The following is a 24,114-nucleotide window of genomic DNA, read 5'->3' on the forward strand; positions in this document are numbered from 1 at the left end:
CATTATGGGTAAGATAACTTGTGTGTATCCACAAGAGAGACATCACCATGTACTCCCATGGGTGTTTTCGTTTACGACAATATCTACAGTTGGTAGGTTATTCTTAGATGGAATATACACCTTGGCAGAAAGACTACAAAAGACAAAGATTCCTGCACAGCCATCTATTCCTCAAACGCACACACATACTGGTTGGATTTGGCACGAGGGCGAGTGATGGTTCAGTATATAAAATTTTATTTAGAAGAGATTTCACAAAAATTAAATGCACTGTCAACAATTAAACAGACAAAAAACTGAACCAGTGACTCGCAGCTCGTGAGCTGTAAAGCCATGGCAAGGCACCAACCACTTTACAGGCCATTCACACACCTTTCATACGTGTTACACACAAGACCCTTCACACCACCAGACACGAACCCAACACATTACAACACTCACAAAAAGGAACAAGGTACACCCTGCTTGAGAAAGACAGAAAAGACAAATATTTCTGCACAACCACCCATTCTTCAAGCACACAGACATATTGGTTGGATTTGGCACGAGGGTGAGTGATGGTTCAGTATATACAGTTGTATTAACCAGAGATTAAACAAAAATGAAATGCACTGTTAATAATTGAAAGGACGAGAAACTGAACCATTGACTCACAGCTTGTGAGCTGTAAAGCCACGACAAGGCACCAACTTCTTTACAGGCCTTTCATACACCTTTCATACGTGTGACACATACAAAACCATTCACACCGCCAGCCGCGGGCCCAGCACATTACAACACTCACACCAGCAGACAGCGCCATTCAAGGGCCCATCACCTTCACATGCCCACATTCCTGACACAGCAACCACACCAGCTCATGGATTGCATAGAGTGGCGTTTGGCTAGCAGTGTGTGTAGTGACCAGCAGCAAGTCACTACTCACACACCGCCAGCCAAGCACCAGCCCACTCACCGCCAGCCAAGCACCAGTCCACGCACACTGCTAGCCAAGTGCCAGTCCACGCACACCGCCAGCCAAGCGCCAGTCCATGCACACCGCCAGCCAAGCGCCCACCCACGCACACTGCTAGCCAAATGCCATTCCACTCACTGCCAGCAAAGCGCCAGTCCATGCACACCGCCAGCCAACCGCCAGTCCACGCACACCGCCAGCCAAGCGCTAATCCACGCACACCACCAGCCAAGCACCAGCCCATCCACCGCCAGCCAAGCACCAGTCCACACACACTGCCAGCCAAGCGCAAGTCCACGCACACCGCCAGCCAAGCGCCAGTCCACGCACACCACCAGCCAAGCACCCATCCACACACACTGTCAGCCAAGCACCAGTCCACTCACCGCCAGCCAAGCGCCAGTCCACGCACACCGCCAGCCAAGCGCCAGTGCACGCACACTGCAAGCCAATCGCCAGTCCACGCACACAGTCATAATTTTTTTTTTAACAGGAAAGAAAACACAAACGAATTGCAACTAGATAAAAAACTATAACTACAAAAACAACAGCAGTAACTAAAGACATTATTCTATTGCCAAACGTGAAACTGAACTACTATATAAAACCATACACACCAGGCAGTACACTATTAGACTCACGGTTGCTCCCAAAAACTCTTTTTAGTGTGATACAATCTGAAACATGAGGGCACACACATCCCAGGATTAGAAGGGACAATCAGCACAGTGCACACGACTCTCCTTCCGCACACCTCTTCGCAAGCAGATTCTATATCTCTTAAAGGAATTGGTTTTTTTGGGTGTGGGAGGAATTAAATCAGCAAAGTGGCGATCTTTCAATCTAGCCACATCCTCCACCACTCCAACTCTAGGAACACTTGCCTGTTCCACAACAACAAGGCTGCCTATCACAGACTGCTGAAACTGAACAAAAGTCAACTGTGTCTCAGGAGAACACTCCTTGTACACAACAAAAGCATTGAAAGTTGCTAAATTGAAGAGATGGATGGCCAACTTTTTATACCAAATGTAAGCCTTACGAATGGCAGTGTAAGGTTCCAACCTCTGATCTACTCTGTCAACAACACCCATGTGCTTATTGTAGTCTAAAATGCACACCGGTTTGCGTACTTCAGCAAACTGACCCCAACATCCACAGGTTAAGTACTCTCATCATGGATGGTAGTCAGCATGTACACATCCCTCCTGTCCACAAATTTCACAGCAATGTAGTTCATCACTACGCAAGGAACTGCTCTGCCCCCTCTGAAGTTTTTTTGAAACAAGCTCTTTTGGATAACCTTTACGGTTAGAGCAGATTGTGCCACAAGCAAAAGTGTCAGCTTTGAACAATTCCTTAAACAATTGCACAGCAGTGTAGAAGTTATCAAGGTACAAATGGTGGCCTCTGTTAAATAGTCCTTAAGCAAAATCCCACACAATTTTCTCAGAAACTCCAAAAGTGGACGGACAACCGGGGGGGGGGGGGAGGGCAATAGTGGAATCCCTACCAGTGTACACATGGAAATTAAACACACAGATCCTGTCCTACTCTCAGACAACATATACAGCATAATTCCATAACGTTCCCTCTTGCTAGGAATGTACTGCCTAAAAAACCAAACGGCCCTTGAACAGGACCAAAGACTCATCAATAGATATTTCTTTCCCTGGAGTATAGATCCCTGAAAATCGATCTACAAAGTGATCAAGAACAGGCCGAATCTTAAAAAGACGGTCACAGTCAGGGTGATCTAGTGGCAACGCCAAAGTATTATCATCAAAATGCAGCAACCAAAGCAAAAGTAAATACAGTTCATGGGTCATAATTGCAGGAAATATGGCCGTTGCCATCAAGGGACTGGTAGACCAATATGAAGCCATGGACGGCTTCCTTATCAAGCCCATCAAAAAGGTCAAACCCAAAAACCTCTTCATATCATCCAGATTTGTGGGAGTCCACCGGGTAGCTCTAGAGTGGAGCTTAAGTGTGGCACTGTTGTCCCTCAAAAACTGTTCAGCATACAAATTAGTCTGCTCAATAATCTCAGCCAAAAATACATCATCCATAAACAACTGAAAAAACTGTATAGGCAAAAAATGTTCACAAACCACTCTACACTCTACATCCACACTAAAGGCAGGCAACACCGCCAGCACCATGTTTGGATCAACCCAGAGTCCAGCACTTCCAGTAGGAAGCCTTGCAGCCTCAGGCTGCAATACCGATGTCTCTTGCAGCACCATCGGCACATCAGTTTCCTCCTCTAAACAGGCACTTCATCTGCACTGAGAGTACCTTCATCATCCTATGATTCCATGTGGAGAGAAAACTCACTGCCTGAATCTTCCCCTCCCTCCTCTCCCCCAGACACACTGTCAGTCTCATAATCCTGCTCAGAAGAAGATTCAAGAATCATACCAACCACCTGCTGAGCAGTCATTCTATGGCTAGCCATAATCCTTACAAACAAAGGTAACTTGTCAAACAAGTCAACAACAACAAACACTTTGTAAAATAAGTAATAAAATGCGTCTTTATCAGAATGACCTATATACTCCAAAACAATACCACTCACTTGCCAGAAGCAGCTAGACTCGCCACCACCTACTCTGCACAGACACAGTAAGGATCAACAATATCCCACTAAAAAAGAAAAAGAAAAGAAACTTACACATAAGACAAAGCAAAACACATCGCAAAGAATTTCATGCTCAAAACATTAACTAAATATGCTGCCATTATGACACCACTTACAAAACAATTCATTCCTGCATGACAATAATACTCATCTGGAGTAAATACAACAAAAATGTTTTTCTTACCCAAAAAATGCAACTACGCAAAACTGCAGAACAACCACTGCCGAAACCGCAAACAGGAATCAAAGGCTTTACACTACAATAAAAAGGAGAAATAAAACATTAGAATCACATATGCAAATAATGCACTAGTCCCCATACTATCCACCAGCCAAGCACAGGTGGTAGGTGGGCCTAAAAGCATAAGGCCGATCTGGCCCCACAGGGAGCAGAATCAGCCAAAACATTCACCCTCATAAAGGGGGAGTGACCCTTGCCCAAGGGGCCACTCCCCACCACCAACATTTAAAAAGCCCTGGTGTCTACGGGCTTCTGCCCCCCCTAGGGGACTCATGGGCCTGAAAACATGTGGCCGATCTGCCCCTAAAGGGGCAGAAACGACCACAATAAATACCCCATAAAGGGGAGCGACCCTCGCCCAAGGGGCCGCTCCCCAACAACACTAAAACAATCCCTGGTGGCCTAGTGGGCATACAATAAAATGAATTGTTTATTTGGGTTGATCTGCCCTTCCAAAGGGTCAGAAACGGCCCAAATAAATGCTACCCAAAGGGGAGCGACCCTTGCCGAAGGGGCCGCTCCCCAACAACACTAAAACAATCCCTGGTGTCTAATGGCTTCTGCCCCCCTTGAGGGCAGATGGGCCTAGACTCACAAGGCCAATCTGCCCCCAAGGGGGGGGGGCAGAAATGGCCAAAAAATAAATGATCCCCAAAGGGGAGCGACCCTTGCCTAAGGGGCCGCTCTCCAAAAACATAATTTAATTAAATAAAAATTCCTGTTGGCCTTGTGGGCACAGGGGGCAGAACCAACTACACATTTCTCCCACAAGGGGAGCGACCCTTGCCCAAGGGGCCGCTCCCCAAAACAGAAGGGCATTTAAAAAAAAAAACATTCCTGCTGCACGATCACGCCCCATCGGAGGAAAGGAAAACCCTTTTACTTTCCTCCGATGCCTTTTAAAATATACCCCCTACCCTCCACGAGGCAAAACTCACCTCTTTGTTTCCTGACGCGCTGGAAGCAAATGGCTTCCAGCGCGTCGGGAAACAAAGGGAAACCTCCAATGACGTCATTGATGATGTGGAGGGGGGCCGGGGGAGGCAGGGGAAGGGCTTCCTCTGCTCCCCCGGTACAGGCACCAAGATCAGTGTCCCACGGGGGAGCGCCAGCGCTTCCCCCGTGGGTGGGTGTCACCATGGCTGGGAGCAGTCATGAGCACACGCCCACTGTGTGCCATGACGGCTCCCGACCGTTGTGAGCACCAAAGGGGTTAAGATATATAGCAGGTGTGATTTGTTGCATTTGTAGGGGTAAAGGGTGGGAAGTAAATTAAATACAATACATTTATCATTAGTTAGTTATGAATATCAATTGTCTAATAGATACTTAAGTAATTTTGTTTCATAATTTATATCATTATACACAAATATAAAACATGATAATAGCTTAAAGGTGGTAGAGCACTTTCTGAGCAAAAGGTCGATAATCAAATGTTATTTGAAATGATTGAGTTATGTCTAACAAATAACTACTTTCTTTTTGACAAGGATATTTTTCAACAAATGAGGGGAGTAGCTGTGGGAGCCTGCTTCGCCTCCTGTTATGAGTGTTTACACATTGCTGGTGGGAGGAGCAGGTCCTCAAGGTTAAATATAGTCAGGATTGGAACAATCATGTAATAAGTTGGTGGTGTTGCATAGATTATGTTTTTATTGTTTAGAAGGGAACGGAGGAAAGTGCTACCTCTTTTGTAAATCATATCAATCTGAACAAATTATCTATTGAGTTCACAGCGCAGATTAGTAATCAATCTATTGAGTTTTTGGACATACAATTATACGTCAATAAGGGCCGAGTAGAATCAAAACTACATAGAAAAATCACAGCTGGAAATTCGTTTCTCCATGCAACGAGCTCACACCACAGACATCTTATTCAAAGTATCCCATATGGATAGGAAAATATGCAGTTCTGATACTGATCTTGCAAGTTGTCAGAACATGTCACTTGACAGGTTCATAGAACATGGGTACAGTATTAGAAATCTGAACCAATTAAAGTCGAAAGCCAATGGTCAATCAAGAGAAGCTATCACCTTTAAAATCCCCAGAAGCACTGAATCTAGAAATGTAGGGTCCTCCACAACGACGGACAAACCTGACTATGTTAGACTAGTCACAACATTTTGTAAACAGGAGAGGCAAATAAGATCAATTATCAATAAGCAATGGCCAATTGTATTGACGGATATCACATTGGGCCAGCTCCCCCCTGAAAAACCCTCCCTGACTTTTAGACAAGCACCATCTATGAGAAATTCTTTGGTCAGCAGCAGCCCTGAAGTCAGTTCTAGCTAGAACTGGTTGTCCCCTAACAATCGGTTTTATAAATGGCAGAACGTCTTAGTTGTGGTTATCGTATCAAGTGGAACAGATTTTGCAGGAGAGGACTCAAGACCTGGCTATTCGACCAGTAGCGGCAACCCCCCCTCCTCTCCCTCAGCGCCTTGAGACCCTTGCGGGTAAGTAGTGTGCTTTACAAATCTTGTGATTGATTGATTGATTGATTGCAGCCTAACTGGTCCAAGTGTACCTCAGGCTCTACTAAAATCAACATTCTGTTACTCAGGCTCTAGCCTTTAGGCTGTGCATCTCGCGTGCTGGGAGCATTGCCACAGTTTCACTGCTTAATTTGTAAAAACAGAAGTGCCAGGGCCCATGGTACTTCACGGGAGGCCACTGCAGCTTGATCACCCTCCCACTGCAACCACATGCAGTGCAATGGCATCCTAGAATTGGCGCACTGAAATCTTATAATTTCAATACACCACTTCTACGATGCTTTGATGCGGGGGAACGCCCACCCTGCATGCATTATACCTGACGCGGGTATAATTTAGCGCAGGGGTTTATGAAGTGACTCATCTACCTAGATGCGTCACTTTGTAAATATGGCACAACATGGCTCATTATTTACGCAGCCACAGCATCACAAAAAGTGATGCAACAGCAGCGTAAATGTGATGCAAGGGCTCATAAATTGGGCCCAAGATATTTTTATTTTAATGTGTATTAAATTTTTAGGTCTCGCCTAGGCAGCGCTCATGCGCTGTCTCTCCGAGAAATATAGTAATCCGTATCAGTGGTGAAACTCCGCCTATTGCCTTTTTATTGGCTTGATCGCTTGTCAGCTTAAATCTTTTGCTTTTGACCGGTTAATCTGTCCTTTAGTTCGTCCTTTATTTGTTTGGGAATAACTATGCAGCACCGCCTAACTACTGTAAACCTGCTACTAGTGAGCTGAAGTATTTGTCTGGGAACTATTTTTCGTTTTTGGTGTCGTTCTTAATTTGTTCATGCATGGTATTTTTTTGGGGGGTGAACAGTGCGTTTTAATGTTTGCATTTGTGTTGCGATGATTTTAGCACTGACAATCATTATGCCCCCACATGCTCTCCACAATCAGTTTAACGGAAACAGGCCCCCAGTACCGCAAATCCATTCCGTGCACAGTGAGTTTTAATGTTTGTATTTGTGTTGCGATGATTTTAGCACTGATTAGCATTATGCCCCCACATGCTTTCCACAATCAGTTTAAGGGAAACAGGCCCCCGGCACCGCAAATCCCTTCCGTGCAGGTAAGGGTTGTTGTTGTTACCAGGAGAGGGGGGCCTCGTTAGCGATCATGTACAGGAGTAACAAGGCAGCTCCTTCGTGTTGGTGACCTGTGAGATTTTAGTGTTGAATTTGTAATAGACAATGTTCCGTGAATCTATTAGGCATCAGCTTTAGGGAGCACATTTTGTTTTAATCGTACCACTAGTGTGGTGAAGTATTTGACTTTGTATTTTTTTTCGTTTTTGATGTCAGAGTCTTTCTTAATTTGCTCGTGCATTGAATTTGTTTTTGGGATGACCGTGAGTTTTAATGTTTGCATTTGTGTTGCGATGATTTTAGCACTGATTAACATTATGCCCCCACATGCTCTCCACAAAAAGATTAAGAGAAACAGGCCCCCGGTATCGCAAATCGAGGCAGCTCCTTCGTGTTGGTGACTTATGAGCTTTTAGTGTTGATTTTGTAACAAATAATGGGGCATATTAACAAGGGCTTTATCACCGCTTTTTTGGCTTTTAAAGCTAAAGAAGCGGAGATAAAAATATCGCCCTATCAACAACAGGGTGCTAACATGCAAAATCCCATGTTAGCACCCTTTTTCACTACGCTTCCCTTTGCATCTCTAATGAGATGGAAAGTGGGCGTTCCAGAGCAAAATAATAGGAGAAATGTCGCTAAGCGACATTTCTCCTATTATCAAGCTTATAGACAAAAAAAAGCAGCGCTAACCACGGTTAACGCTGCTTTTTTACATCTGCTAATTTTCAGACTTAGCCATGTAATCCAATGGGAGGTAGATTACATGGCTAAATCCACCATGGGCTATCAACAAGGATATCCCTATCCTTGTAGTTTTATCGCTGCATTACCAGCGATAACCTCCCAAAATGCCGCAATCGCTGGATTTTTTATCGCTTAGGTGGTTAGCGTTGTTAATAACACGATAACCAGGCGATATTATCCAGCGATAGCGGGCGTTAAAAAAATTAACGCTAAGCGCCCTTAGCATTAATTTTCCCTGTTCCTTGTTAATATGCCCCAATGTTCCTGGAATCTTATCAGGCGGCAGCTTTAGGGATTCGCATTTGCTTTCGTGTCACTGGGCATACAGAAAAAAAACTTACAATTCTCAGCGCTCTACCCTTCGAAACAAAATGCAGTGTGCCAGCCAGAATGCTGTAATAAAAGTAAAGCAAACATGTGAACAGTTTCTGCGCTTCATGTTTTAATTTTTCTCCGCCAATCCGAATGTAGAAATAACAGAACAATGCCTAGGCACACACGTCTGCAATGTACGTCTGTGATGTTGGTGTACTACTCGACCTACAGTAACCAGGCAATGCGCGCCATTCTGATCTTCACACGGCCCCTTGTAACGCTCACTATGCAGTAATCTTGGTAGGCTGCACACACGATATACCCACGTTTTGCATGCCACATGTTTGTTTTGTGTATCAGTCAGCATGCAGTCACTGCGAAAGGGATGTGGCCTAGTGGTAAGCGCTGCTGACATTGAACCGAGACAACATCCTGGCTTCTGCTCAAAGTCACGTGATTCTGTACCACCTTGGAACTCACGTTCTGGTTTTAAACTTTGCTCTACAACGTGTGATTTTGGGCACTTACTTAACATTTTTAAGATGCACTAGAAATACATGTGCTCGGGACTGGATCAGAGGCTGTCATGTAGATTATAAGGTGCTAGTGCTAAGCACCCGAAAATATTGGCTTATATTTACCATTGCGCTCCTCCTATATGTAAACTACCACTACATAATATGAATGCCTGGAATCTGGATTCAATCCTGTTTTCTATAAACATACTGGAAAGCTTTTATAAAATAAATGTAGTCCCATGTACTTTAGGGCCTGTGTGTCATCCATAAAATCAATTGTACATTTTAAAATTCTTTTACGTGTGTGTCGCGTTTCTTGTTTTTTGTACCTTTTAGCTGTAACCTACAGTTGTTTTTGCACATTGTTTTTAAGTCACTTATCTGCATCTCACGGATGCTGCAGACACAAAGATTAGGATCTTTACAACAAGGTTTAATTACACTCAATTAGCTTGTCTTGGTTTCCTTTCGCAGCTGTAGGGAACATGCTAATGTTTCACACTACAGCAGACTTTCAGGCTCCTTTTTTCCTCCAAAACAAAAGCTAATACAGTGGGATTTATTCACACAGCTACACGAAACACAAAGTTAAAAAACAAAGTTCGAAGCGTATTGCAACAAAAAGTGTATTTTTTCTTTGATAATACTAATTTAGTTTTTGGGTAGCTGCAAACATAATGGGATAACACGGCCCCTTGTACCGGTCACTATGCAGTAATCTTGGTAGACTGCACACGCGATATACCCACGTTTTGCATGCCACATGTTCGTTTTGTGTATCAGTCAGCATGCAGTCACTGCAAAAGGGAGGTAGCATAGTGGTAAGCGCTGCTGACTTTGAACCGGGACAACACCCTGGCTTCTGCTCAAAGTCGTGTGATTCTGTACCACATTGGAACTCACGTTCCACTGTAAATGTGAACTCCGCCAATCAGCATGCAGTAATAACAGAACAATGCCTAGGCACACACGTCTGCAATGTATGTCTGTGATGTTGGTGTACTACTCGACCTGCAGTAACCAGGCAATGCGCGCCATTCCGCATCCCACATCAGCACCAGCACAGCCATACCACAGCAGCAATTCAGCACCAACAAAGCACAACTTCAACATAAGTGATGACTACATCAGCATAAACTAAAACAACATCAACACAAAGCCGGCTCAACATTACAAAGCAACACAGCTGCACAGCAGCCACACTGCTCTACAACATAGCTTAAAACAAAGGCCAAACCAAAACATCTGGCTAATCACTTATAAGGTGACAAAGCTGAGACCTATTGGCTATGCCAATGCTTGTTAAAAATTATGGTGTGCTCCTGTAAAAAATAGATTGAGAGCGCCACAATGTTGTGGACAGTCAAATAAGTGCCAGTGTTGACAGATAAGTGGTTGTTCAGAGCACCAAAAAACACTGCCACAAATTAAACACTGCAAAGGATTCTCCATTCAGAACATCTAATCTAGTATTCACATGTGTATTTGTATTTATTGAGCGCGACATTCATCCCAAGGGACATCACAGCACTAGGAAAGCGTTAACCTAATATGGGGAAGGCGATTGGGAGCAGTTTAAAGGGTGAGGCTTCAGCCAGGATGGCAGAAGGTAGCTTTGGCTATGTACTAGGGAACATTGATGTTTTTAATTTGTTCCTAAAGGGCAAATATTTGCCCATTAGGCAAAGATCTAATGGAAGTTTGTTCCAGTGAACGGCTGCCAGTTTAGAAAATGTGAACACAGCGTATTCAAGAAGCTTCAACAATGTCACACAGACAAGAAGACAACACAGTAGTTAAGTAAACACCTACCACAAATAAAATTGCCACATGCCTCAATCTCTACAGAAGTTATACATTACCATTTGCCAGCCATGGACAGCCTGCCGAAGTTCATCGACACAATGACACAGTGAAGTTAGTGTACCACAACAGCAGCTACAGCCACAACATACCAATAATAAAGTCACACAACAGGCCACAAGCATAGCTAAAGCCTATTCCATGACAGCAGTTACCTTTGAACTTGTGTTTACCTCTGATTTTTATTAATTTGTTTCCAGCCTCTCTGGCTGCTGCCTTTAAGCTAAGATGTGTAACACAGTCAGAAAGACCAGTGGCCATGCGAGGAAGGTGGTGGTAAGCACCAGTCTCTGAATAAGTCAAAGCAGGACAGAAGCGTCCCCTCACTGCCAGGCATGTTTTGCAAGGTGGCTAATATTTTTTGAGGAAGACCAGTCTCTAAACTGAAACTTACACATTAATTTATTCATGAAATAACAGTATGTCTGCTGGCTGGGTGCACCGCCATTTTGTAACACATGTGCAGTGCTTGATTTGTAAAACAATAAGTGCCAGGGCCCCCGTCAGGAGGCCTCCACGGCTTGCACCACCCGGTGTCACTGCCAGTATTGCAAATGACAGTACCTACACAACTAGTCACCAGCACACTGCTGCCAATGTGACAATTCAGACTAGTGCATGCCATCAAAGCTATAGAAATGGCTTGGGTGGCAGGTAGTAGTTGTTCTTAATGTATACCGAACTAATGAACATTTGCTGTTCTGCTCAACTCTAAATTAAAGAAACCGCGCCACCATGTGGCAGCTGTCATAAGTGCAGGTGTTGACAATTAAGTGCCAGTCCTGAACACCAAAACCACCCGCTCAAATTAAGCACTGCTCGTGTGACTACTGCTGAATCAGCAAGTGATAAATAATCCATACATGTATAAGGCACATTATCACAATTAACATTCCACGAACTGCAATAGTTAATAATTATACGGTGTCTCTTTCCAGCGCCACAAGAAGGCCAATATGCCACTCTGCCTGATCATTACTGATGAGAGTGCTCAGAGCCTGAACCCCTTGGTATTTATTTTATTTATGCGCATTGGCTTCAAAGGTGCAGAGCTGCAGACTCCATGTGTGAGTCACAGCTCATATTTGAACGCGATCGCAGCACCGCTCACTTCCGGTTGCTTTCATTGCCTTGTCTTTGATGAATTAACTTTGCATTCAGGACCTGAGATGATCCGTGGGCAACATGTCAGACATCGACAGAAACAAACTTAATATGCATCCACAGATTATTAGAAGTCACTCTTTTCAAAAGAGAAAGGGTCCCTCATTTGTAGGGTGTAACTTGTTATGTGTCACAGGTCCGAGTCCAAACACACCCCTTGCCTTCTGACTCGCCGTGCAGTCAAACACGAGCCCAATGCAAGCACAGTTTCTTTGATTTACAAACACAGCCGAGACACTTTCAACCCAATCTCGACTGCCTTAATCTTACGACTGATGGGGATTGATTTCCTTTCGCACCAGAAGAACAACAAGCACTGCACCATGCTTTATTTGTTCTTCATTGCGTTTAGGATATTAAGAAGGGGTCACTTCAGGTGAAGCTTACACACACAGTACAATATATGCCTCATCATGACACATATTTAAGCTCTGGTCCCTGCATACCCTGTTAACATATTCCACAGAATCCAGGCAGTCATTTTACCTCTCTGAATATTTTATTTCCTCCGTATGCCTTGGACTCAGAGGGCCACTGCCTTTCGGCATGCACGGTCAGGTCGGGAGCTTGGAAGCGTTACGCCTCGTCTCCACCGCTCCCTCGTGCACAATGCTGCTACTGGCGCTGCTCACTGGCATAGCGAAACTTGAGGGACCCCCTGCAAGGTACTTTGAGGGGTCCTTTCTAGACTCAATCAGGAGCTCGCCGGCCAGAGTACTGTGCTGAGGTGGCCCCCTGGAGCTTGTGGGCCCCCTCATCACGGGGGCTGCGGGGGCCTGTGTTATGCCACTGGCTCGGCTTATGCAGAGGGAGAAAGAGAGCAAGGAACAGAAATGGCCAATCACTGGATGGCTTCATAATAAAGCCAGGCAGTGACTGGTCATTGTGCCATGGACCTGAACCTGCCATCCCGCGCTACCTTATGTGCAGGTCCACTGAGCCAGAGGCCTGACCATGTGTCGGAGCCAATCCAGATGCTGCCTACATGCTGATATGCTATCAAAACAGCATGAGAGCAGCACCAGGATTGGCTTGGAGAAGCGAGCCCAGCACCCATTAGGAGTCCAGGGGACTGTGAACCCCCGGCTCACTTATTGTGCAGGTGATGAGAGACCTGCAGTGCGCATGTCAGGCTGGTCACAGAAAGGCAGCCGGCCAAACCGACATGGGCACTTCAAAGTGTGAATGTGTAAACAACCCAGGTGAGCCTGAGCCTGCATTGCAATCATGTCCACGAGGGCCCGCTGTCAATAGTTTTTAAGCCCCACCCTCCACCTCACTGCAAACAGCCAGCCCGTGGCTGAAAATAAGCAATGCCACGCCTCAAAAAAATCAACCCACATTTATTTATTTATACTGGGGCAACTATGGGGGCCAAAGGGGCAGCAAATATTGCCGGCAATGCTCTAACACCCCATTAGCTGAACCACCCCTGGTAGGAAGGTCCTCCTTCCTGCACAAAAACAATCCCGTCTGTAATGCGGACACCCTGGCGCAAAAGTGCCTGCGTTGACGCTTGGCAGTCAAAGAGCAGGAGTGCGCCATATATTAGCAAATATGGCGCATTTCTGCCCTTTCTATTTGGTGCAGCGCAGCAACTTGTCTCGCTGCGTTGCGCTGCTTCAGATCCTGATGGATCTGGCCCCAGGTTACCAATGGTATCGATCTCCCACCCACTGCATGCTGGCTCACTTTGAGGAAGAATATCTGGGACTCTGAGTATTTTAACAGCAGCAATTTCACTGCTCACCGGGGCGGAGAAGAGTGCTGACGAGTGATGGAAATAAGTATTACAAATATGACTGAACTGCCGCAGCGATCTGTGATGAAGTCTGCCGCTTCAAGGTTTCTGACTGGCGTCTCCATCTTCCTGTCTTTCAGGCTCGCCGCTGGTGATATGTGTGGTGTCAGTCACCTCGGCCCTAGACAGCTATGGAGAAGGTGGAAAGTAAGTATTGGAGAATTCGAGTAAATCCTACTGTAATTTCATTTCAGGTTCCCCGGCTCGCCACGCAAAACATTTTTAGAGATGAGTAAGTCAGTTAAACATCTGGACCAGGGAAAACAATTTGGGCCAACCAGAAGATTTGAGGATATCCCATGTGTTGCTGTGTTATGTTATGCTGTGTAATGTATATAGTTGTCCTGTAGTGCAGTGTCTGCCCTTTGATCGGCTGCTACCAGCTGTCCTTCATCAGAGGATGGAAGCCCACTGTTTGCGGGGTCTTCTGTAGAGGAACCCCAACAAGGTTTAGACTTAGGCACCACCCATAACATCCCAAACAAGCCAGAGTGTCCATAGAAAACCACACACAGCATGCTGGCGGCCATTTTAAGTTGTTGAGTAAGAAACTATTGTGGCCAAATCAAAGTAAGGTGTTGTCAACAGTGAAATCTCTGAGTGGAAAAGCAACCAGGATCAGTTATCTAAATGTGTGCACAGCAAGTCGGCGGCCATTTAACTAAATTGGGCAGAAACAAATACTAACCAGGGAAAACATGATGATTGTCCCCTACATTAATTATAAGCAGATTGCATCGGAAGAATACAGTCAGTCTATAAGACGTATTACTACTGTCTTCAGCATCTTATTGAAGACATCGTAGGAGCATAAGTGACTGAAGGTGTGCTGCTAACATTACAGGTAACTTAGTTTATAATAAAAATGGGATTTTCAGCAGCTTAGGGAAATCTTTGGAGGAGAGAGTTTTATGAATGGAATATTTTTTTCTTTCAGGTTCTAACAGGGGAGTAACAGATATTACATAACATGTAGAATGTTATACCACCTATTTTTTTCTTGAACAGTCCAGGAGAGCTACTGATGAAGTGGGCAAAATGGAAAAAAAGTATTCTTCAATTATGCAAGGGTATGTGGAACAAGTTTAAGTGCAGAGCAAAAATTAGTACTTCTAAGGCATACTCTAGGGGCTGAGGGACAAGATTTAGTGGAGAATCTTCCAGAGATGGGGAAAGAAGAGGCCCATGACCTCAATGAATTTGAGATTGTTGTGAAAAAAGTTAATCTCTCAATTACTTACCTTGCACGTGCACTATTATAGAACGCTATAATTTTGGAAGACACATACAAAAAGATTGGTAATCCACTGAGGCGTATGTCACAGAGTTAAGAAAGTTGGCGTTGTCATGCAAATATGGAGCATTACTAGAAGAACGCATGAGAGATCAATTTTTATTATACTGTAAAAGTGAAAGAATAAGAGAAAGCTACGGATGAAGGATTAACTGCCTTTGGAGGATGTTCTTGCTACAGCAAAAAGAGTAGAACACATGATGAAATGTGTCAAAGAATTGTGGAAAGAGAATAGGATGAAGGAAATGGTAAATGCCATAGAGCAGTGTTTCCCAAACTGGGGTCCGTGGACCCCCAGGGGTCCGCGACACATTCCCAAGGGGTCCGCAGGCAGCAGTTTTAAAAACACTGCAAATTTCCTTGCAGAATTAGCAGTTTTCGAGCAACAATAAATGTGTCAAGATAACACCAGTAAATAATGTAACTGTTGGAGAGAGATGAGAGTTTTGTCCAGTGGCAGGTTTGATTTATCTAATGTAGCACAGAGGGTTAATATGCCTGCTGCAAAGAACACGTACCATGCATTTTAAAAAACAGTATTTTATGTGCATAGGTCACTGGGTTACTTCTTTTGTCACAGAGATTCTTTAGTTACTCTGCAGCTCATAAGAGACAATCATATTCCAGCACAGTGACCTATAAACTGTCATCAAAGAGCTGCTTACACACTGCATGGTGCAAGCTAGTAACTTATGTTTTTTCCCAGTCTTTCATTTGCCTGATGCTGCTAAAGGTGTTTATTTGGGTGGAAAAACATTTTTATTGTTAAAGTCAATGCTAACCACTGTGTTATGTTCTGAATCCTAAGTTTGTGCTTTTCCAGACCAAGCACTCTTTAAAAATGCCTACCAGTAAGAAAGACATGTGAATCCTACACCTTGTAGTCCCCTTTGCCTTATGTAACATTTTCTCTACACTGATTTACAAGTATGATTCATTGTCTCTATATGTGTGTTATGTAAAGTGCTCTGACATCCTTCAATGGTATGAGAGATGCTATAAAACAAATGAAATACACGTGACAGATGTGCTATGGAGAAATGAGAGGCACTGTTGAAGGGTGATAATAAGGGAATTACTGAAGAACCCCAACAAAGATTGCTGTATCCTGGTGCAAGGTCATCATTTACTATTCTTTAAAAGCTAATGCAATTCAATATATAATGATAAATGTGTTGTTGAATGCACCATTGTATCCTAAATTTTCTTGGGGGGGAGAGCCTCCCAAAGCCCCCTTTGTAGAGGTCAGGCTCACTCACTGGACTTGGTGTGCACAGTACGGGGACTGGTCTGAAAACATTTGCCAGGGCTGCTTTGGGTTTCCACTCAGGCCCTGGCAGAACTCTTTCAATATAAAATACTCAAATCCTTAGTAATTCGAGTATTTGGTTTGTATGCATATGTGTGTTTATTTTTTTCGAATTGCTCTTTTAATGTTTGAAATTTAAATCATACAGATTGCTGGGGGTCCCCGGCTTCCAGTGGTGAGTCAGTGGGGGTCCTCAGGAGTCAAAAGTTTCGGAACCGTTAAACTGCAAAGAGATAGGAAAATTCAAAGGAAAATGGCCATCAATAGCGATTGCCCTGCTTATATGTCTATTTGTAACAATGCGGGTGCAAAGGACACTATTTAAATTGTTTCCACAGCACTGATGAAATGTTAAAATCTAATGAAAGACCTAATAAAAGAGGAAAAGTGAATGAAACGTAGCAAGTAGCATGCAAACCAACAGCAACAAACAGCTAATCTGAGAATATAATGTTGCTGTTAAGCCTTATTCATGATGATATGTGCGTGACCAGGGGCACCGTGTTGCTTAATAGTTTTTAGCCTTCTAACCAATTTTTGTTCCCCATCAGCCCGCCTTTTTTGTGTGGAACAGCCTACCTTCTTCATCAAGAGGCCAGCAGTACCTGATTTGCTTGTATAATGGAACCATGCATGCCTTTACAACACGGGCAATACAATGAACGTATCGTTTCCACGCTCTCCTTTAGCACGCAAGTTGGTACAACGACTTGCCTTAGGAAGCGCTGGACTTTGGAATAGGATAATTTATTAGTCCAACTTCAGTCTGTGGAACAGTAGGGAAGGTGTTGGACTTAAAATCCAACACCAGTCCAACAACGCGTTTCCTAAGGTAAGTCATTGTAATGACTTGCGTGCTAAAGGAACATATGGTAATGATGCATTTGTGGCCCTGTCTGCATTGTAAAGGCACTGCGGGGTTCTGACTGTGTGGTAAAGGGTGTTTCACCCTGTAGTTCACCCATCTGCCATGCTGTGGACGTTCTTTCCATTGCCTGACTGTAAATACAGAAGTCTCCTCGACCATTATGGAGGCGACTTCTTTCTTCAGTGCATACCACACAGACTCCTGGGAGTTGTAGTTAGATAGTAAGCAAGCATCAGTCACATTACTAATACAGTTAAATACCTTTCACTTCTTACTTAAGGTCATTTAATCTTGAAGTGGTGTAAAACAGGTCACTGTGGATAAGTAGAGTCTGTCCTTATGTGGGAACCAGCCGTATTCCTTGTGTTTGTGTGATCAAAACAGAGCGGACCTGTTAGAAAATAGAGATGATAGCATGATCAAGTTCTCCCTGAGTTCCTAATATTACATTTTCTATTAGAAAACATTTATGCAAAAAGAGGTAGCATTCATTAATTCACAAGAAGAAGCCTTCGCATAGTGACAGGGGAAGTCATGCTGCATTGATGATATTAGCGGTGACCCAAACACGTGAGTGTTTTCCGATAGTCTTATAAGTGATCCCGGGTCATAATGGATTCATGGTTTTTATGTCTTCTCTCAAGGGCCATTATCGCAAATCACAAGACCTGAAATCATGGGTTTATTGGGCTTCCTCATTGAGGCCAAAGGTGGAGGTTTTTAAATGGAAGCTCCACCGTTGCTCGAAGTACACGAGTTTTCTTTCCATGCTTCTATCGTGAAGTGGTAGTTGTTCTATGACAACCCATTCGATGTCTTTATCATAATGACCTTTTTCCCAGAAATGTCTGATTAGTTTTGTCGCTGTCTTCTTGCATCTTATTGTGCTCCTGTGCTTGTTGATCCTAATTTTCATTTCACGAGCCATCACACCTATGTACCTCATTCTACCCGGGCAGGTGATCTTACAGATCACGTTGGTGGATTTGTATTTGGTGAAATGTTTGAGCGACCACGGGGTACTCATGCCTAGGTCAAGTTGTTTGATTATTTTTGTGAGAGGACAAAAGTTACAATGACCGCAAGGGAACTGACGCACAATGGGAGGGAGATTCTATATTGTCATTATTTTTTTAATCCTGCCTTTTCTGGGTCAAGTACAAGTTAGCCTTTATTGAATTTCCATGTTTAAAGGAAAACATGGGGTTTTCTATTTACAAAGGCCCAAGTTATGTATTCTCCAATGCTAGTCTCGAGTTTTTTTCATGAAATGGGAATGGATTCCATAAATAGTAACACAAATAAGGCGGTCTTGCCTAGATTTTCAAAGATTTTAAGCAATTGGTCTCTATGGTTATTCAAACTCCTTTTCTCTGCTCTTTTAATTATTCTCATTGTGTATTCTTTTTTAAAGGAGTTTCTCTGTTAGTTACCCTGTGAAGTGTTTGAAGTCCAATTTAATGGTGCAATTCCTTCTTAAGCTAAGGAATTGCCCTAGCTGGAGAGTGTCTCACACAGATTTTGGTCATACCTCAGGAGGTCGTTTTGGTCTTAGGTTTATAAACCACCTCACATTTCATGGTATTCTCAACAGTCGTGATTATGAAATCCAGAAAAGACATTTCTTCTCTACTCATACACACAGTGAATCCAAAGTATTCATTCCTGCTATTTACCCAGTGTGTGAATTTGCGAACTTGTTCTTCACTCCCAGCCCAAATTATAAATATATCATCAAAATACCACTTACTTTCGCATGATGATATTTTCCACCAGAGGGCTCGAGAGTGTCATGTTAGGTGTTCTTTCGAAGTACCGCATATATAAAGAAGCCACATTTGGGGCAAAGGTGCTGCCCATTGAAGTGCCATGGACCTGTTAGTAGCTATTGTTTTCAAACTTGAAGTAGCTCCTAGTGAGGGCCATATAGGCATGATTCAGAACAAAGTCTACTGGAGTGATGGAGGTCCAGTCAGTCTCAGCCAAAAGGTTGTCCAATACTTTCAAGCAGGGCCAGCTCTAGGGCAGTGCGACCGGTGCCACAGCACCGGGTGGTGACTTGGGGGCATGGGGCGTGTTTGCAAGTATATTACAGTTTTAAAAGCGCCTGCTTCTGCGTTCCTCGCCTCCAGCAATTTTCATACAACAATAAACAAGATAGCTCCAGTGATTAACGTTCTTTCTGGAGTGAGATTGTTTGTCTAGTGGAAGTTTTGAATCATCATAAAGAAGGGCAGAGGGTTAATATGCCGGATGCAAAGTACGTGTACCCTGCAGATCACACAGTGCATGTAATGTAAAGAGTTCAGTGCTTTTGTCAGAGAGATCCTTTTGTTACTTGCAGGGAATACATTCAAATCCTAATATAGAATAGTGAGCTAATAACTGTCATCAAGAGCTACTTGCTAACTGCAAGGTATAGATTAGAGAGTTATGATTTTCCCCCCCAGTCTTTCATTATTCTAATGTTGCAAAAAGGGTGCATTTCAGTATAAAAAACACAATTCTTATTATTACATATAGCCCGCATGGAGTGTTATGTTATAAATTCTGAGTTTGTGCTTCTCCAGATCAAGCACTCGTAAACTATACTGCCTATCAGAATGGATGACGTGTTCGTCCTACACCTTGAAGTCCTTTGTCTGATGTAACATTTCCTATACACTGATTTCCACATTTATGATTGATTTTCTCTGTGTAATGTGTGTGATGTAAAGTGCTCTAACACCCTACCCTGCTTTGAGCAGCGAGCAGTTATGGAGACATGAGGGGCACTGTTAAAGGGTGGTAGTGAGGGAATCCGTGGTGAAGGTGGTCGTTGGGTGGCAGTGGCATAGCTAGTCCTTGTGCTGCCCGTGGCGGTCCCTGTGTTTGCAACGGGGGGTGCTGGCGCTTCCTGTGATGGCCACCCTGTGATGCCTGCCTCCAAAACTCGTTCTGCCCAGGGTGGACCACCCCTCCGCCCCCCTTGCTACGCCACTGTTGGAGGGCGCCAACAAACATTGTCGCACAGGGCTCCACCAGCGCTGAAGTCATTCCTCCTGTGGAAGGCTTGTAAAAAGCATTTCCACATTCATATCCATAAGTAGTTGAAGAAGCGAGTTATAGGGAATCTCGTCCGGGGTGTTAAGGAGGTCCCTGGTGTCTTTTACATATGAAAGCATTGTGGTTACTAATGGTCTAAGAAAACAGCACACTTTTAGAAGAGTTCAAGTACTAACCGGATTCCAGAGATGACAGGTCTCCCCGGGGGCAAAGGAGGAGGCTTTTTCCTTTATGTACTTTTGACAGAATAATAAAATATGGCACCTTCGGTTAGGTTTCACAGAGGAATGTTGCCTCATGTTTAGCCATCCAGTTGTTTTCTTCTGCTTGATTTACCATATACTGATGTCCTGTGCTGTGTCTCTTTCGAGTTCTTTGTAATTCCTTTAATCTCCTAACAGACGTAGGCAGTCCTCCCTGTACATGTCTTATCGATTGGTGACACTACAATTGCTCCCCCTTTGTTGGCGGGCTTTGTCACAGTTGTCTGTAGTTTGTATGATTCTAACATCGCCTTTCTTTGCACTCTGCTAATACTGTGAACAGTCAAAGTGTTGTTGTACCTCAGCTGGTGGTTACCTGCTTGCTCAAATGCCATGATTTCCTGTGGCATGCAGTTGTGGGGGGTTTTCTCTTTACATCTGTATTAGTCTATTTTTCCTCATTAAGCTTGTTGTCAAAGAAAACCTTCACTCTGATTATTCAAAAAAATCTGCCACTTCTTTTTGAAGTTCAAAGATGTCCTGCTTTGGTGTAGGGACAAATCCCAAACCTGTGTTTAGTAGTTTCAGTAATAAAACCATTAGTACTGTTATTATTCTTATTATTTTTATTATTACTGTTGTTGTTGTTGTTATTGTTATTATTATTTTTATTATTACTGTTGTTGTTGTTGTTCTTCTTCTTCTTCTTCTTCTGCTTCTTCTTCTTCTTCTTCTTCTTCTTCTTTCTTCTTTCTTCTTTCTTCTTTCTTCTTCTTCTTCTTCTTCTTCTTTCTTCTTCTTCTTCTTCTTTCTTCTTCTTTCTTCTTCTTTCTTCTTCTTTCTTCTTCTTCTTCTTCTTCTTCTTCTTCTTTCTTCTTCTTCTTCTTCTTCTTCTTCTTTCTTCTTTCTTCTTTCTTCTTTCTTCTTCTTCTTCTTCTTCTTCTTCTTCTTCTTTCTTCTTCTTCTTCTTCTTTCTTCTTCTTTCTTCTTCTTCTTCTTCTTCTTCTTTCTTCTTCTTCTTCTTCTTCTTCTTCTTTCTTCTTCTTCTTCTTCTTCTTCTTCTTCTTCTTTCTTCTTCTTTCTTCTTCTTCTTCTTCTTCTTCTTCTTCTTCTTCTTCTTCTTTCTTCTTCTTCTTCTTCTTCTTCTTCCTTCTTCTTCTTCTTCTTTCTTCTTCTTCTTTCTTCTTCTTCTTTCTTCTTCTTCTTCTTCTTTCTTCTTCTTCTTCTTCTTCTTCTTCTTCTTTTTCTTTCTTCTTCTTCTTCTTCTTCTTCTTCTTCTTCTTCTTCTTCTTCTTCTTCTTCTTCTTCTTCTTCTTCTTCTTTCTTCTTCTTCTTCTTCTTCTTCTTCTTCTTCTTCCTTCGTCTTCTTCTTCTTTCTTCTTCTTCTTCTTCTTCTTCTTCTTCTTCTTCTTCTTTTTCCTTCTTCTTCTTCTTCTTCTTCTTCCTTCTTCTTTCTTTCTTCTTCTTCTTCTTCTTCTTCTTCTTCTTCTTTTTCTTTCTTCTTCTTCTTCTTCTTCTTCTTCCTTCTTCTTCTTCTTCTTCTTCTTCTTCTTCTTCTTCTTCTTCTTCTTCTTCTTCTTCTTCTTCTTCTTCTTCTTCTTCTTCTTCTTTCTTCTTCTTCTTCTTCTTCTTCTTTTTCTTCTTCTTCTTCTTCTTCTTTTTCTTCTTCTTCTTCTTCTTTCTTCTTCTTCTTCTTCTTTCTTCTTCTTCTTCTTCTTCTTTTTCTTCTTCTTCTTCTTTTTCTTCTTCTTCTTCTTCTTCTTTTTCTTCTTCTTCTTTTTCTTCCTTCTTTTTCTTCCTTCTTCTTCTTCTTCTTCCTTCTTCTTCCCATTCCTATCGCTATTATTACTATTACTAATAATCCAGTGGTGCTTCTTTGAGTTTGCATTATTTGCTCACAGGCCTGCACACATGCCTATTAGCCCTGAGGCTCTAGGTACGCTTGGGATTTCTCTCATCCATTCAGTCTTTGACTTGAGAAAGATGTCTGAGAGTCAATATTAGTTGATCCTCATGTAGGATACACACGCACCTGTTTTGTACATAGGGGGCTGCTCAGGGGCTTCCTTGAATGGTTATTTCCTTCTTCCGAATGCAGTTCTCTGGTGAGTTCTCTGGGCAGCTCTGTGCAGCCTCCACTCAATGCCTTTATTGAATATTTATTTACTCCTGTCCTGCTCTCATCTCTTCTCTCTTGTTGAGCCCTGGGCCTCGCTCTGTTCTCAGCTCCCTGTTGTATCTAGCACCAGACAATATGGTATGTACAATACAGTGCAATACACAATAACAAGACAATAGAGTACAATGTAATAAAAAAATCCTACAGTACACATTAAGACAATTTACTAAAGAGCAATAAAAGTCACAAGAACAGATAACAGCAAATTAAAACTAAAACAACATAGCACAATACAAGACAGGGCAATCAAATAGTTTGAAACAGAAGACAAGACAAAACAGTAAATGGCAGCAAAATATTGTACACAAAATGACAGTAAGGGGCAAACAAAACAGCAAAATAAATGACAAGACAAATGGTTGTAATATGATAGAACACAACAGAGCTCAGCACTGTACAATACAGAACAATACGAGGAATATGAATCCAGTACAATAAACCTCTGTTACTTCAGCACCAACAAACAACACTGGGAACAAGTGCGCTATATAAATACACGTTATATTACATAAGGATACAAAGCAATGCAGAAAGTAAGGCAAGCAAATACAATAAAAAAAACTGTGACAATACAGCTCATTGCAATGAAATACCGTGAAGCATGTTATGAGATACAACAGTACATTATAAATGAGATAAAGTACCCCTGACGTACATTATAACAGTATTGCAAGTCACTAAGGAGTTCCACGACTCTCTAGAGAAATGAGGCCAAAAGGCTTTACAAGGTCATGGAACTGCAGCCGGACTTGCCAAATCCTCTAAACTTACAGCAGAGGGTATAATGATGCTTAATATAGATGTTAACACCATCACTCTTCCTACAAAAGTCTTGCTCCTTCAAATGGAAGAAATCGATCACTAAAGTAGGGATTTATAAAGCGCGGCAAATCACCCATGAGGGTCTCAAGGTGATGGAGTTGCGAGCTGCGTCATGGTGATCTGGTTATTTGAACAGCCATGTCTTGAGGCCTTTCCTGAGTTACCTCAGTGATCAGTCAATCAGGGAATTGTAATCAATCAGGGAATTGTAATCAATCAGGGAATTGTATTTCCCCTACTCACCCATGATGGTCTCAGGGCGCTGAGGGGGCGGGGGCTCCTCAGATCTGTTTAGCTCAAGAGCCAGGTCTTGATGGTCTTCCTGAAGGTGTTCCGGGAGGGGGCGCATCTGATGGTAGCTCATTCCAGGTCTTGGCTGCAATGTGAGAGAAAGATATTCGGCCTGCTCTGGCTCTGCGGATGCGCGGGGTTTCGGCCAGTGCGAGGTTGAAAGATCGGAGGTTTCTTTTGGGTACGTGGAAGTTGATTCTGTCGTTAAGGTATTTGGGTCCATTGTTGTGTAGGCATTTGTAGGCATGAGTGAGGATTT

At 43.1% G+C, this 24,114-nt stretch overlaps 1 protein-coding gene across 2 annotated transcripts in view; it reads left to right on the forward strand.

Annotated features, from left to right (window-relative positions):
• Window positions 1-24,114, forward strand: part of ADGRD1 (adhesion G protein-coupled receptor D1) — a 1,181,274-nt gene that overhangs the window by 970,577 nt on the left and 186,583 nt on the right. For both annotated transcript variants that reach the window (XM_085636451.1, XM_085636453.1), the window contains one exon: window positions 13,925-13,991. In XM_085636451.1, the coding sequence (XP_085492577.1) occupies window positions 13,925-13,991 (67 nt within the window). The remainder of the gene's footprint in view (window positions 1-13,924; window positions 13,992-24,114) is intronic.

This window comes from Triturus cristatus, chromosome 11 (genome assembly GCF_964204655.1).
Source record: "Triturus cristatus chromosome 11, aTriCri1.1, whole genome shotgun sequence".
Lineage (NCBI taxonomy): Eukaryota > Metazoa > Chordata > Amphibia > Caudata > Salamandridae > Triturus > Triturus cristatus.